General features: G+C 39.7%; 1 protein-coding gene across 1 annotated transcript in view; it reads left to right on the top strand.

The window, feature by feature from the left end:
* Positions 1-1485: 1485 nt before the first annotated feature.
* The window catches only part of fam20ca (FAM20C golgi associated secretory pathway kinase a), a 105866-nt gene continuing 90056 nt past the window's right edge, over positions 1486-17295 (top strand). Inside the window, exons 1-3 of the mRNA XM_022673312.2 lie at positions 1486-2620; positions 8634-8815; positions 15320-15398. Coding sequence (XP_022529033.2) covers positions 2007-2620; positions 8634-8815; positions 15320-15398 — 875 coding nt within the window. The 5' untranslated portion in view covers positions 1486-2006. The remainder of the gene's footprint in view (positions 2621-8633; positions 8816-15319; positions 15399-17295) is intronic.

Raw genomic sequence — 17295 nt, 5'->3', positions numbered from 1 at the left:
AAAAAAAAAACGAAAACAAAAGAAATCTTTAAGGTCGCAAATATTTTTAATGGCACTGTAAAAAAAAGGATGAAAAGCACAAAAATGTGCTTAAGAAATAATGATCTGCTGCAAAGGTCTCAAACGTAGTCAAATTATTCAGGTAGAAGGGTAGATACTAAGGTTATCACTTTTCATAATTGGACCCTCAAAGGTATAAAATGGTCTTTACAGGGTCGGATGTGTTCCCTCTGAAGTTTAGAGTTTTTCCTAACAGCAGAAAGTACAGATTTGTACCATTTAACCAACCAAAAAGTACATTCATTATTCTGTATCACTGTACTAATAAACAATACATATATTAATTATACTTTTTTCATTTGAAAGCCAGATAATTCTTGGATAATCAAGTTCTTGACACATATTCAGTTGATGATTATGTTTATAATCTTTATAATCTTTACTGGTACAAAAAAAAAAACATTACATTACATTACATTACATGTCATTTGGCAGACGCTTTTGTCCAAAGCGACTTACAATAATGAAGTACAAAAGTAATAGGAATTAAGATAAAAGTAATAGGAATTAAGATAAACATGGGTATTTAAGTGCAAATCTATACTTATTTTTCTTAGTGTGTAGGGTGTTGCAATGGTATATGTTTATACTTCCCGACATCCAACCACAATCAGATTCACTCACAGTCTAGATGGAGAGAGTTATCTGGATAGGGTTTTTCTTTTGTTTTTGCACAATGAGAAGCAGGACTGAGAACTAACTGAAATTTAAATAGGAGTAACGAGGCTATTTTTAAAATGTAAGGAGTAGAGAGTTCAGATAATTGGGTTAAAATGTAAGAAGTCTAAAAATATTTAGCTTCATTACTTCTCCCCTCTGATCTACTGTTCATAATGTCAGGCAGGTGAGCTGGTTCTAATGTTATGGCTGATCGGTGTGAAACAGAGAGAGAGAGAGAGAGAGAGAGGGGAAAGTGGGGGGTGGGGGTTTAGGATGGGAATTATGTCCCTATTATGCCCCAATATCTTATCCCTTCTGTCCCGTAGCGCCCTCTAGCCGCACAGAGCGGCGCTGCGGGCTGGTGCGGTAGCAGAACGCGGGGAGATGCGTGCGGGGACTCGCGCGCTCGCTCGCTCGCTCTCGCGCTCGCTCAGGCTCGTGGAGGCACTGAGAAGAAACCCAACCAATCCAGTCCGGTCCCGGTGACGCGGGAGAGGGAGGCTTCGGCACGGCACGGCACGAGCTCCATCATAATATTTAACACCCACTCCCCCCTCCATAACCCCTCCCTCCCTGCCTCCCTCCATCCGTCCGCTGCCTTACCACCCCTAACCCTGGAGGAGCGCCGCTCACTGCCGGCCTGGCTGGACGGGCAGTGACCTGCGGGAGCGGAGCTTCTGGCGGAGGGACGGAGATACTACACCTGTCACGAGAAGGAAGGAGAAGAACGGGGCTTTTTTTGTTTTGTTTCGTTGTTTCGGGCTATAACACGACTTGACGTGGCTTTTTCATTCTCTGATCCCTTTTTTAAGCGCTAGATTCGCTCGTTTATAGCCGGAGGTGGAGCTCTCCGAGAGCGGGGAGACGGACTGCGCTGATGCGGCTTCGCGTCGCCTACGTGCCGGAGCCGGGATGCAGCTGGCCGCGGTTATTATAGGCTCGGCGGGGACCGGGCTGTATGGAAAGACTTATAGATAAATAGATAGATTGATTATCTATCTTAGGATAGATCTTTCTATTTATTATTTTTCTCATTGTAAACTTGTAAAAAAAACAAGATTTATTCTTCTTATTATTATTTATTTGTTTATTTATTATTTTTATTCCTTTCTTTCCCACGTGTTATTATTAATTGGGCTTTACTGAGTTGCTATATCTAACTATCTAACGTTATATATCATCCTATCATCTTCAGCATGCCGCTGATGTGGCACTCATAACTAACTCATAAAAAAGGACTTTTTTATTATTTTTTTTGTAAATAATATTTTCTTAAAAAAAAAAAAATGATCCTCTTTCGCAAGTTCAGACTGCTCATCTTAATGGTGTTTCTCGTGGCGTGCACCATGCACATCATGATCGACCTGCTGCCCAAGCTGGAGCGGAGAGCGGCCGGCCCGGTCTCCGGCTCTGGAGGAGTTATAGGCGGCGTTGGTGGTGGTGGTGGAGGCGGTGGTGGAGTAGGAGGAGACGCGGGCTGCTCCTGCGCACACAGCCCCAGCGAGGAGCCTCGCGGGCGGGCAAACCAACGTTCCAGAGCCGCTGCAGCTCAAGCAGGCTGGCCGGGCAAGCACACGCTGAGGATACTGCAGGACTTCAGCAACGAGCCGAGCTCCAACCTCACCTCGCAGTCACTGGAGAAGCTGGCCGGCGCTGGGGACAGGGCAGAGACGGTGAAAAGAGCGCAGGAACCGGCGGAGAAGACCCAGAGGAGCCTGATAAGGGAGAGGGGCAGCCGGGACAAGGAGAAGCCGGACCAGCGCGCCTCCTCCCGGCTCACCGCGCTCTACGAGCACCCGCTTTACAGGGGCGAGCTGCCACCGCTGACGGACGACGACACGCTGTTTAATGTCAACACTGACATACGGTTTTATCCTAAAGCTGCGGGGAACCAGGAATGGTAAGTCAGCTTAAAACGAAGCCAACATTACACGAAAAATGTCAACATTTTAATAAGAGTCTAGGTAGTGTAGTTAGTTAGCTGGCTACCTCATAAATCTCCCTGCTAAGGTACCTAGCAGGTGTGGAGGAGACCCAAACACGTTTTGTTTAAAAAATTAAAACACTTTCAGGCTCGCTCATAAAGACTTATCTTCTTTAATTGTGTGTAAACATGTGTGGTAAAACCTGGGAAGAGTTTTTAAAAGGAAAGCTTCTGTGCTTCTTTCATAATTTCTTTATTTTTTAAACTATTTTGTTATTTTGTTTTCCCATTCCAGATTTAGCCCATTTCTAGTTCTGTTATGGTAACTATTGTTTGAATTATAATGTCAAATAATGTCATATTATAGCAAAAATAAATGCCATGAATTATATTTATTTTAGAAACATTTCATACATTGTGCCATATATAATCAATATATAACTATTTAAAATAATAGTGCAATTGCACCCTTTTAACTCAACACAAAAAAAAACCGAAATCCTATATTTTTTTAAAGTTGACATAGAGACTCAACCAATACAAGATATAGTGTGCAATATTTTTAGGCGATATCAACAAAAGTGACATAGTGAGGTCATGTCCCTATTGTCGCTGACCAAAGAAAAGCATATATCTCTAAATGTGTAGATTCACATTGTATCAAAATTTCATGATAAATTGACCAATAGAAATGCTCTAAAATAAAATCTTGAATGAAATATTTAATTACACTGAGAATTTTTTTTTTCTTCGGTGTAGTTACAAAACAAATTGGAGATACATATTTTTCTTTGGACAGTCACAGTATATATTGTGCGATAAATTGAAAAGCGTAATTATTGTGACAGGCTTACCGATATGTATATCATGTACAGATACATATAGTAGTTGTCAGTATCCTCTGTGGGCATTCTTGTGGTCGTTTTTTTTTTGTGTGTGTTGATATCGGAATTATATAGTATCAACCCAAATGAAGAAATATTTTGTAAGTTTGATAAGTTTTATCCATATCGTCCAACCCTAAAATAAACCTAAATTACCATCACACCTCTAAGCTATAGCCTAATTGTACGTCACTTCATATATCCCTACAGACAATCCAATAACCTCACAATATCACAATGGGGATTTGAGAGCCAGTAAATGGACCTGAAGGATTTAAGTGACTACTAAGTCTACTTACTCAATGCTTTTTCTATCCAATGACCAACTTCCTAATCTCCTTTAATAACATTTAACCAGTGGAGTGATTCAGAAAATAGTTTCAGTTCTGTGATTCACTAAACTATTGAAAATGATCTCGTTAGGTGATCCACTATCTTCCCTACCATTAGTTTAGATTCAAGGTTTAAATGTATACCCTTACTTTCTGTTTCCCTAAGGGGCTCTTTCTAATTCTCTGCCATCTGAGAAAGTGTGACAACCTGATGACAAAGGATTCAAAAGCCATGACATGTGGCTACGGGCAGTGTACGTCCTCATGACTTACAAATTAGGAAAGGCTGGAAAAGCTCCATGTTCAGTAGCTTCCTTTGTACCTTCCCCTTGTGAGCTTCGGTATCTGCTGTTCTCCATCAGTGTACCCTTGAATACGATGTGCCCTCCGGCTGTAATGAACAGGTATTACATAAAAGCTCCTTCTTTTGGATTTGGGCCTCAGAGAAGCTCTTATCTTCACAGACAAGAGATATTTATTGGTAGGTCTTTAGGTAGCAACTGGGGCTGAGCAATATTTTACAAAAACAAAAAAAAAATCCTGATATTCTTCAAACACATGAGCGATTCTTGAGTCTGATTTTGATTTTGTTAAAGTTCTTATTACACAACTAAAAAGCAATCTAGATATGCTTAAATAACAAGAAACTGCACCATTTAGAGCTATTAAATCTGCAAAATTGTTTATTTAATAATCATTTGTCAATGGGGTCAAAAGTGCGCAAGCACAAAACAACTTGTACAAAACTAATATAGAAAAAAGAGTATTAATGAGCTATTTTTAAGAATAGCAATCAGTTTTTTATATAAATCATCTTGAAAATTGCACTAAAACAGTAATTCAATTAGTCCAATGATTTCAAATTACTACCCAGAACTTATAGCAACTAGAACTGGGCAATATGATATTATTTTTTCTGATTGTGATACATTTTGTTTTGTAATAAATTATAAGCATCTTTAAGTAAATTGTACGTCATTTGACCAACTGGACATTTCATTGCAGAAAGTGCAATTAATTGTGTTAGTTTGAAATATTTTTAATATAGTACTTATTTAGCATTTTTTAGGAATCTTCTGCTACTAATGAATAAAAAAAAATGATGGTAAATAAATATTGCATATTGTGATACAGTATATTGTACCATATCGCCCAAACCTAGTAGTAACTAGGGGTGGGACAAAATATTGATATTGTGATATAGCCTATTGTATTGTTTATGTTTGCGATACCTTATGGATATGCGGCGTCAGATATCAATATTTCTATTGAAACATATGCGCTCTAAACTCCCTAAGACTTGCCCCCCAATCTGACTTACTAAAGTTACTGCCACGTTACTCCACATGGAGGCGCTAATGTAATAAATAGGGTAAACCTGCAGTAAGGAATATCGATCAAATTCGGTGAAACCAGAGACTGTAAAAAAAGATGGACGCCGTGTCTCCGTTCCCATTCATTCAATGAAAATGAAGCCAAAATCTTCCGCCATGTTGGCGATCCTGACACCCGATTCTGCGCAGTAGAGACCAGAGGAGGGAGAAAGACTGTGGAGAGCAACCTACTCATTTGAATAACCCCGCCCCTGAGGGCTGCCTCGCAGTCACAGACTGCAGAGCGGGGCGGAGCGGAGCTGACGGTCTGTTATTGGTCCCGCCCATAACCAGCCCTTTTACAATAACCACACCTTTTTTGAATAGAGCTGAATAACGTTTTAAAAAACGAATTCTGTGGGGATTTAAAAATTTGACAATATAAGCAGAGGTTACACTAGCTGCTGCATTTAAATAATGGAGGTAGAATTACAGTATATTAGAAAAAAATGTGATTGTAGGTTGTCTGTTTTGCCATTGAAACCTATGGGAATGGGTGGGGTTACATGGCTTTCTGAAGCCAAACAGCAGGGGGCGCCCGACCTGTGGTGGCTTCACTTTTGAGAGACGATGCTCTGTCCAGCTATATACAGTCTATGGGTGAAACTGACACCAATAAATTTGTAATTCCTGGTATTTACTTATTCAGGAGTATTTTATCCTCTTCAGTAACACAGATGCAGTGAAGTATCGTAAAGAATTTTCTTGCGATATATAGAGTATTGTAGAATCTGAAGCAGAACGAAATCAAAGTGAAATGTCAGAGCGGCGCTACACTGCAGCAAGTGGCTGAAATATTAATTAATGGACTAATTACCACAGGGTGATGACACATAACAAATGGGCCAGTGCGGATTGCTGGAATATGCTGTTTTTTTTTCACGTGCTGCACTGCAACAAAATGTTGAATTAAGCTGTTACAGATAAAGTCTGGAGCCTGGGCTCTGATAAGCAGCTCACCTGCTCTCTCCTCATTGCTCATTCCTCATAGGAGTTATTGCTCTTTCCATACTGATCGTTCATAGCCTGGGTGTCCTGTTTTGTGTGGAATAGGGATGTAGTCTGGTTGGGGAGGGAATGGGGCGGAGCTAAGTGAATGCTTATTGCTGAGTTGAGTTGAGCTGAGCTATTAACTACAGGTAGATATTAAGTTTGTTGCTGTAACACAAAAACCTTGTATCGTAGTTTTAGTTTCCAGTGATTAATTGATAAATGGAAATGCTCCAGAAATCAGATCAGAAATCAGAAATAAACTGTATGCTAAAAATAAATACAAGCAACATAAATATTCATATAAATATTCATATAAACCTTCAATTTAAATTTTTTGACCTTTCTCTATATCAGGGGTTGGCAATTAAGTTTTGATGCGGGCCAGATATTTTCCAAGCTTGTGGAGGGCCACAAGTAGTGGGGGAGGGGGGTTGGGTTTTGGGGGATGGAGGCGGGGAATTAACAATAATAATTATAATAATAATAATAATAATAATAACAACAATAGGATGGGGTGCTACAGACTAGTAGCTCTCCAGCCCAGAGGGTTGTTAAACCCAATTGCAGAACAGTTTATCTCAAAGCAGGTAAACCCAAGAAGAAAGGAAAAAGATACATAAATAAACACACCGCTCCTCACACAGGATCAAACCTGGGTCGTCAGGGTCGCGGCCCAATACAATATCGCTGCCCCGGCTAGTGAATTAGTACGAGGCCAGGAAAAAAAAACTATGTTATAATGAGATAGAGAATCCGAGAATGAGCGGAAAAACTAAAACAGGTGGACACTAAAGTCACGTCTAGCGCAATAGAAAGAAAATTGAGGAATGTAAACAAAAGCTTGCCAGAGAGGCTTTTTATTTTTATTTTTATTTTTTCATTATCGAAAGGACCAATAGAAATGCTTTAAAATTATATCAGATTTCGTCAGAAACCCTGCATCTCAATTTTGCTCATTTTTGTTTTTCTTAATACAATTGAAATATAGCACTTAATCTTTGCAATGTGGCGGAATTAATGTCATGATTTAATTGACCAAAACAAATGGTCCAAATGGAGCACAAAGTGGTCCAGAGGTCTAAGGCGCTGCAACTACGATCGGTAGATCGATGCTTCGAATGCTGGTCATGCAGCTTGCCATCAGCTGCCAGAGCCCTGAGAGAGCACAATTGGCCACAATTGGGTGGGTAGATGGCGCTCTCTCCCCTCATCACACCAAAGGGTGATGTCGCTTAGCACAAGGAGTCTGAGAGCCGATGTATCAGAACCGAGTCGCTGCGCTTTCTTCCTAACTTTTGGGCTGGGCGAAAAAAAAACCCGCCAAATTCCTCAAATATAAGAGCGATTCTTGATTACGATTACGATTTTTGGTTTTTATAAACTACAATTTTACTTTTTTTGTTTTCTTCCATAAATAGTAAGTAGACACCATCAATTTCAATATTAAACATGGTGCAAACATAATGCCCTTTATTTATTTCAGGAAAGAAAAAGTACAGCACAGGAAAGAAATTAAGAGACCAAAATGAACATTGTTGTTTTATTCTATAAACTAGGGACAACATTTCTCCCAAATTCTAAATAAACATATTGTCATTTAGAGCATTTATTTGTAGAAAAGTAGAAATGAAAATAAAAAAAAGATGCAGAGCTTTCAGACCTCAAATAATGCAAAGATAATGCTTTTAATCACAGTTTTCATGCATCTTGGCATGCTCTCCTCCACCAGTCTTACACACTGCTTTTGGATAACTTTATTCCACGCCTGGTGCAAAACTTCAAGCAGTTCAGCTTGGTTTGATGGCTTGTGCTCATCCATCTTCCTCTTGATTACATTCCAGAGGTTTTCAATTTGGTAAAATCAAAGAAACTCATCATTTATAAGTGGTCTCATTTTTTTTTCCAAAACTGTATGTAAAATATGAAAATTACTGCCACATAAAAGAGTTCTTTACAGATGTTGTTACTGAAGCAGATCTCTATCTACTGAGGTTCACTCTGGCAGCTTCTGTATGTATATTCTAAATGCAAACAATCTTTATTATGCCATTTTCAAAAAATCGCATTAAAAGAGTAATTCCATTATCAAATTAATTTGATTAACCTCCCAGCCCTAATATGATGAAATCATCAAACCATAGAGAAGCACAGTGTGTGGCATCTTCTCTGCAATTTTATTTCATTGAACTCATGATCACACAATATCATTATTTTTTTTCCCATTCTAAATACAATGGATATGTTCCACTTTGCTCCACTGTTTAGGGTCCATGATTCACAGTGCATGATTCACAGTCAAAATCGTGCATGTCAACTTTTATTGATGCCATTATTGCTCCCGCAGTTTTTTCTCCCGCTGCCATTACATTAGCGCTGGAAGCTAATGCGAGCGCTCTGTCGTTTCTAGGAACAACGAGGGGAACGAGGAGGAGGAAGAGTACAACCCGACAGGGGAGGCCACTGCTGAGTCATACCCCAACTGGCTCCGCTTCCACATTGGGATTAACCGCTACGAGCTCTACTCCAGACACAACCCGGTGGTGGAGGCCCTGCTGAAGGACCTGCAGGCGCAGAGGATCACCAGCGTAGGTGAGGACCTGTCACTGTTTTGTGGCTGTTTTGTGGATATACAGGTTCTGCTCCTGTATTTGTAATATTTGTAGTATTGCTGGCTCAGGAGAGTAATCCCCCCTTCCAAAAGCAATTACTGCCAAGTGGTTTAGTGCCATTATGGGCATGGCACAAGCCAACTAGGTCACTTGTGTTTGGAGTGGAGTGGTGGGTGAATAGCAATGAATTCTCAAAGCTGGAGGGCTTATGATTGTAGCTTGTGTGTGTGTGTGTGTATTAAGAGGATTTGCAGTATTGTGGAATTAATAGACAGGACGATGGGCTATTTGAAGTCTTCCTGAATTCATGGAAATTGTTTTTTATGGGACAGACAGTGTGTACGTGTATCTATAATAATTATATATTTATATGTATTTATGCATACTCATTGACAAAAGAAAGCATGTAGAAAGAAGGACTTCATGGTATTTGCCCCATTACAGATTTCTTTTCTTTTTTTTTCTTTTTATAAAAGTCATACTTACATTTGTTTTAGATTAGGAGGGGAACTGTGATGATGTAACTTGGGGTACAGTTCAGAACAGCTTGAGACGGTTCTCAAGCCAGGTCCCCCCCGCAGCTAGGTGAGTAATGAAGATGAGTGATGAAGATGAGGTTGGTGATGGGGTGGAGGCGGGTGCAAGGTTGAAAGTCACGAAGATTAAAGAGCTCCGCAGGACAGTAGATAAACTCGCGAGACAGTTTAAAAGCTCCGCAGGACAGTAGGTGAGCTCCGCAGGACAGTAGGTGAGCTCCGCGGGACAGTAGGTGAGCCCCGCGGGACAGTAGGTGAATGTCGCGAGACAGCAGCAACAGGACAGGGAAAGTTTTTGCTCTCCCTCTCCCTATTAGGTTACAGAGGGGCGTGTAGTGTCATGTTACGGTGTTTGTTGTTGAGCCACTAAAGTTTGGAGGATGAAGAAAAAGAAATTCAACTGATTTGAAAGAATCAGAAAAAAATCTAATCTTGACTGCAAAAATCGATTCTGAATCGAATTGTGGGATTCCCAAAGATTCACAGCCCTATTATGCAGTGTCTCGCTAGATCATCACGCCAGCATCTGGGGCAGTGTGCCGCTCCACAGCAAGGAAAGGCAGGATTGAAGGCACTGAGGCCTCTATACTTGAACCCAAATGCTGTTTGGAACTCTAAACAGATTCTGGATTTGTTGCTACAGACGTTACAGTTGTAGCAACAAATCTGTTCCAGTATGTATATAAGCATGTGTGTGTGTATGTGTGTGTGTATGAGCAAAGATACAGTATGTGTGTTTTCATAGCAGCATGTGATTCGAAATTTCTATAAATGATAGCTGAGGACTAGCAAGACCATTGTTCTGATTGGCTGTCAGCCTAATCTCTCTCTCTCTGAATATCAACTCTCTCTCTCATAGCCCTACAGAGAGGACCATGATGTGACTTCATGTGCATCAGTTCAGGCCATCAGAGCTCTGGTGCTCTACACTAAACCTGAGCAGCAAAAAGCCTGGTGAATTTGATTACATTTGCCTGCGAGGTGACTGTTGTGCTTACGTACGGTACGTTGCGATGACAACGATCAAACAATAAACTGTGCAGCCCTACAGTGGGTACGGAAAGTGTTTAGACCCCTTTAAAAATGTTCACTCTTTGTTTAATCGCAGCGTTTTTTTTATTTCTCATTAATGTAAACTACATCTACTCCAAATGTATTAAAAATGTACAGCACTACAAATGTATTAAAAATTAAAAACTAAACTGAAATATCACATGGTCCTAAGTGTTCAGACCCTTTGCTCAGTATTGAGTAGAAGCATCCTTTTGAGTCTTCTTGGGAATGATGCAACAAGTTTTTCACACCTGGATTTGGGAAACCTCTGCCATTCTTCCTTGCAGATCCACTCCAGTTCCTTCAGGTTGGATGGTGAACGGTGGTGGACAGCCATTTTCAGGTGTCTCCAGTGATGCTTTATCGAGTTTAGGTCAGGACTCTGGCTGAGAATGGTTGACCAGTTGTTCTGAAGCCACTCCTTTGTTATTTTTTTAAGCTGTGAGCTTAGGGTCATTGTCTTGTTGGAAGGTAAACCTCCGACCCAGTCTAAGGTTTCCGTCCAGCATATCTCTGTACTTGGCTGCATTCATCTTTCTTTCAGTTGCAACCAGTTGTTCTGTTCCTGCAGCTAAAAAAACATCCCTGTAGCATGATGCTGCCACCACCATGTTTCACTGTTGGGATTGTATTGGGCAGGTGATGAGCAGTGCCTGGTTTTCTCCACACATACCGCTTAGAATTAAAACCTCATCAGATCAGAGAGTTTTATTTCTTATAGTCTGAGTCATTCATGTGTTTTTTCATGTCTTGCACTGTGGAGAGGCTTCTGTCCGGCCACTCTGCCATAAAGCCCCGACTGGTGAAGGACTGCCGTGATATTTGACTTTGTGGAACTTTCTCCCATCTCCCTACTTCATCTTTGGTTCTTCTTAATCTCTCTCACCAAGGCTCTTCTCCCACGATTGCTCAGTTTGGCTGGACAGCCAGGTCTAGGAAGAGTTCTGGTCGTCCCAAACTTCTTCCATTTAAGGATTATGGAGGCCACTGTGATCTTAAGAACCCCAAGTGCTGCAAAAAATATTTTTTTAACCTTGGCCTGATCTGTGCCTTGCCTAAATTCTGTCTCTGAGCTCTTTGAGCAGTTCCTTCGACTTCATGAGCTGTAAGGTTTTATATAGACAGGGGTGTGCCTTTACTAATCAAGTCCAATCAGTTAAGTTAAACACAGCTGGACTCCAATGAAGGTAGAAACATCTCAAGGACACAGCAGAAGGGTCTGAATACTTATGATCATAGTTATTCTTTTTGTAATAATTTTGCAAAAAATATATAATATATATAATATTTTTTCTGTCAAGATAGGGAGCTGAGTGTACATTTAATACAAAATAAAATGAACTTTTTCGATTTTAGCAAATGGCTCCAAATAAACAGAGAGTAAAAAAAAATGGTACCACTTAAAAATAAGACTACCTTCATAAATGGTTTATAAATGGTTTACAATTAGTTTATTAATGCTCATTACTTAGGTTGTAAATGCCCTAAAAATCAACCCAACTGCTCAATCAGTTATAACACTTAATTAGAAAGGGCAACAATGACCTGTTGTTTGCCAAATAGTGAACGCAAAGCCATCTATATTGTTGCCGTTTCTAATTATGCGTTATAACTGATTATTAATGATTTTTAAGGCATTTACAACCTAATTAGTAACCATTAATAAACTAATTTATAAACCACTTATAAACCCTTTATAAAGGTAGTCTTATTTTAAAGTGGTACCAAAAATTTAAAGGGGTCTTAACACTTTTGGCACACACTGTATTCACACTGTGAATAATTTTAGTGTATAATCTAAGAAACAGTACAGATCTATGAGAAAGAGTCATAATTCAGATCAGCACTGTGATTTTTTTTTGTGTGTGTGTGTGTACACAATACACATTTATTATGCACTGTAGATATCAGCTGAAGCGTAATGACACATAAGAGCATAATTGCGTGTTGTGTGTACTGTCGGCAGTCCTGCAGTACCTGTGCAGTGTAGCGGCCTTGTTTAGTGTGTACACAGTGAATGTCCTCAGACCAGTTTTGCAGTTTTCTTTGTGCTGGCTCAGCTTACCGCACGCGAAAGAGAAAGAGCACATTCCTCAGCAGCTTATAAAGGCAGATTGTATTCCCGACGCTTGCGTACGCAGGGAGATATGAGTGGCGGCGGTGGACTATCTGGATGGTGAACCTACCTTATGCTGTGTGAATGAGGACCTGTAGCAGCGCGCAGTCTCTTACGGCTGGTGCACGGAATGAGAAAGCGACTGTGCTTTGTGTGAAGTGCGGGGATAAGGATAAGCAAAGTGGCAGAAAGCCAGGCCAATAAATCTGATATAAAACGCATTTGTCTGCAGTTTATAGGCGCTTCTTTTGCGAAATAATGGAAGAAAGTGTGCGCTAGTGTCGTCTGGGTTATGGCGGCCGTGTTTATGCCCCTGGCTCGCTCACTGCTCTCGCTAGATTTCATTATATATGAGGCCAATTTGTAGGCCTGCGATGGAGTTAGGCAACAGGGTAATAATATTATACCACAATATTTACATTACAAGACATTTTTATGATACACAAAAAATATATATATATATATATATATATCTTGCAGTCAAAATGCATCAGTATGTACAGAACCCTCTACGGTAGAGTTACCCTCAGGAAACAAACCCAATTTTTTATTATTACACCTTTCCATACCATTACATACCTTATTTATATATGTATTTACTTATGCACATATTTATCTTTAATATAATGTTATACGGAATATCTAAGTCCAGTACAACATTGAGGTGTACAATCAGAGGGTCATAAATAAAAATATGTATATGTGTAAAAATATTGAATTTTTACTTTATTTCAGTAATTCAGTTCAAAATGTGAATCTCATATCGTCGCTGTCCTATGAAAAACACTTATCTCCATTTTTGTCAATTTTTAGGTTACTACATAATTTAAACAAATAAACTGTCCCTTACACTGTGCCAAAATTTCTTGATAAACAGACCAATAGAAACACTTTAAAATGACCTGAAATAAACTCTTTTTACCTTGACTTCCATTGAAAGTTTACAAGGTTTTTTCTCTCTCCTGTAAAGTTGCTGTTTTGGAGATAAGTGTTTTTCATTGGACAGCGACGATATACAGTATTATAGATGTAAATGTATTGCACACAGAGTGATCTATTTTAAGTGTTTATTTATTTTATGATGATTATGATGATTATGGCTTACAGCCAATGAAAACCCCAAAATCAGTGTCAGAAATCAGAAAATTTGAATATTATATAAGACCAATTGGTATTTTTGGCAGTGTGGGCAGTGTGCCAAGTCCTGCTAAAAAATGAAATCCGCGTCTCCATAGAAGTTGTCAGGTGTTGCCGGTGTTGATCCACTGTGTTATATCAAGTCCAAAGTCAGTCAGTTTTCCCGGAAAATCGCTTCCCTCTGCTGACAACTTCTAATAGAGCTGCAGATTTCATTTTCCAGCAGGACTTGGCACACTGCCCACACTGCCGCCAATTGATCTTATATAATATTTGAATTCTCTAGGACAAAAAATATAATTCATGTCATAGAGGGTTAAAAAAACAGTAAAAAAAAAAAACTATCCTATATTTAGTACAGTAATTTATACTTAAAATGTTCAGTCCCAAATCTAAACTGGACTAAATACACTGTCTGAAATAACATGTGCAGGTAGGTCAATGTTCTTTAAGCTCTGGTGAAATTCCTGATATTTTTTTTACATTGAATCAGTTTCTCTGATTTTGCTATTTATAGGTTTATGTTTGAGTAAAATTAACATTGTCGTTTTATTCTATAAACTACAGAAAACATCTCTTCCAAATTTCCTATAAAAATATTGTCATTTAGAGCATTTATTAGCAGCAAATAAGAAATGGCTGAAATAACAAAAAAAAAAGATGCAGAGCTTTCAGACCTCAAGTAATGCAAAGAAAACAAGTTCATATTTGTAAAGTTTTAAGAGTTCAGAAATCAATATTTGGTGGAATAACCCTCGGTTTTAATCAGAGTTTTCATGCATCTTGGTGTTCTCCTCCACCAGTCTTACACACTGCTTTTGCATAACTTTATGCCTTCACTCCTGGTGCAAAAAAAAATAAAAAATCAAGCAGTTCAGCTTGGTTTGATGGCTTGTGATCATCCTCTTGATTATATTTGAGAGGTTTTCAGTTTGGTAAAATCAGACACTCATCATTTTTTTATAGTGGTCTCTTTTTTTTCAGAGCTGTATATATGAATGTTGGTACTTTATATCATTATTAGCTTCCTGTCATAAGAGACATGGCATAAGTCATAAAAACACAATACTAGTTCCTAAAAGTAGTTCTAGTTCCTTCTTATGTGTTGCGTCACTTTAACCCGTGTGAAGTAACGTCTTGTCTCGGTTCCTGTAAATGATAAACAACAATCACTCCAGGATCTCACAGTCGCTCAGACTGACTATTGTGTCGTGTAAAGAGCACAATCACGGCACAGGAAACGTGCAGATTGCAGTTATTAGCTGCCTTTGGCACTGTTGCTCCATGCCCTGGTAATCTCTACTGATGAGAGACATAGGCTTTATTACCAGCGCTCCACCCCAGACACTCTGACAGTCATAAACGGCAGATGGTTGCTTATCTACGCGTGGAATTGGATTGTTTATTTATGGGTCAAGGCATAACATCTCATTGTCGGGGAGCGTGAAGAGGCTGGAAAATATGCGGCAAAAAAAGTTCTGTAATAGCGCAGATTTAGCGCAGTGTGTTTGTGCCTCGCAAATGTGTCGTGACCAATGAGAGAATGTCTGTGTTTATGTGTCTGTGTGAAGCTTCTTAATCTGATGGAAGTGTTTGAGGGCTCTTGTCGTTCATGTTAACAGCGTTTCGCTTTTTCCCACAGCGATGAAGTCTGGAGGAACTCAGCTCAAACTCATCATGACCTTCCAGAACTACGCACAGGCGCTCTTCAAGCCCATGAAGTAAGTGGAATCCCTGATTTATCGTCCATAACACAAGAAGATTAGGGGGATCTCGGGTGCCCCCAACATACGAGAAGCACAAAGTGCACAAAACGCACCATAATCCTGCTTTATATGCACTTCAGAGCAAAGAACCCCAAACCCTGAAACCCTGAAAAGCTTAATCCTGAGCTTATCCACAACTCTGAGTCCTTTACTGAGATAAGTACACACCTATTGTGAATACGAGGGATGCACTGAATATTTCAACCTGAAAATATAACTGAAAAGAGTCATATACAGTACCTGTTAAAAGTTTGGACACACCTCCTCATTCTCATTTTCGTTTTTCTTAATTTCTTTATTTAATGTGTTTATTTCCTAAATTATAGATTCATATCAAATACATTAAACAGTTAAGATACTCATATGGAATTACCTAGTAAATAGAAGAAAAAAAAAGTGTTGGTCAGTGCACACAGTAGTGCTGCCACTATGTTCAGGAGATCACTGGTTCGAATCCAGGTCATGCAGCTTGCCCTCAGCTGCCGGAGCCCTGACAGATCACACTTGGCCTTGTTCTCTCTGGGTGGGTAGAGTAGATGGAGCTCTTTCAACTCATCACTCCAAAGGGTGATGTCGATCAGCACGGGGCATCTGTGAGCTGATGTATCAGAACCAAGTCTGATGGCTGACTAGCTTCACATGTGTCGGAGGAGGCATGTGCTAGTCTTCAACCTCCTGGTGTCGTGGCATCACTAGTGATATAGGGGATATACAGCTGAGAAGCATCTGAATAGGTTCTTTATTGATAAACACGTTACATTCAAACCCAACAAAAAAAAAAAAACAAGCAGTTCCAGCTCTTCTCAGATCTTTCTTTCCCACATTGAAAAATATCTTCTTGCTTCTGGCACCAGCAGCAGCAGCAGCAGCAGCAGTGCGTGTGTTTGAGCCCGGCTCGCCGTGTTTAGATGTGCCGGAGCGTCCGTATGATCGTTCCTGGTGGGTAATGATCAGTCTGTTTTTAATTAACATCGCCGGGCCTACATGTTAATTAAAATGAGAGAGGAGCCGCCAGGAGCTCTCGGGGAGGATGCCAGCGGAAGCAGAAGCAGCGCATAAAAAAAAAATTAAAATCCTCACTGAATGAGTGAGTCAGTCCGCACCACTCCCACGGATCAGAACGAGCTGCCACCTCGCTCGCCCGTGATCAAATAATCGCTCGGAGATGCTTGATTTCCTCTCTGACTGCCTTTTCCGTATTTCATTGCACCTCATCGCGGCACTGGACCATCAAAGCTGCGTTTTCAGATGTTATACTGAGGGGTAGATAACTGATAACTGTCGCGTTAACCAGTTCAGTTGGTACCACTTTAAAATAAGACTACCTTTATAAAGGGTTCATAAATGGTTTAGAATTAGTTTATTAATGGTTACTAATTAGGTTGTAAATGCCTTAAAAATCATTAATAATCAGTTATAACACATACGTAGAAAGGGCAACAATGACCTGTTGTTTGCCAAATAGTGAACCCACAGCCATCTATATTGTTTCCCTTTCTACGTATGTGTTATAACTGATTATTAATGATTTTTACAGCATTTACAACCTAATTAGTAACCATTAATAAACTTATTGTAAACCATTTATGAACCCTTTATAAAGCTAGTCTTATTTGAAAGTGGAACCGTTCAGTTCAGGGATGGGTTTTCCAAAAGCTTCGTAACACTAAGAAAACTTCGTTAACCCATACTTAAGATTGATCGTTAATTAAACCCGTGCATAACTAAAGTACTACGTAAACTCGCTTGCAGATTAACGCAGAGTTACCAGACCCAGTCGTTATTCTAAAAGAATTACTTTAAGGGAACTCTGCTTGCAGTTCAGCACCTCAAACACCAGGGGCCACCAATT

The sequence above is a fragment of the Astyanax mexicanus genome, chromosome 19 (genome assembly GCF_023375975.1).
Source record: "Astyanax mexicanus isolate ESR-SI-001 chromosome 19, AstMex3_surface, whole genome shotgun sequence".
Taxonomy (NCBI): Eukaryota; Metazoa; Chordata; class Actinopteri; order Characiformes; family Acestrorhamphidae; genus Astyanax; species Astyanax mexicanus.
This window is presented reverse-complemented; position numbering and strand designations above follow the sequence as displayed.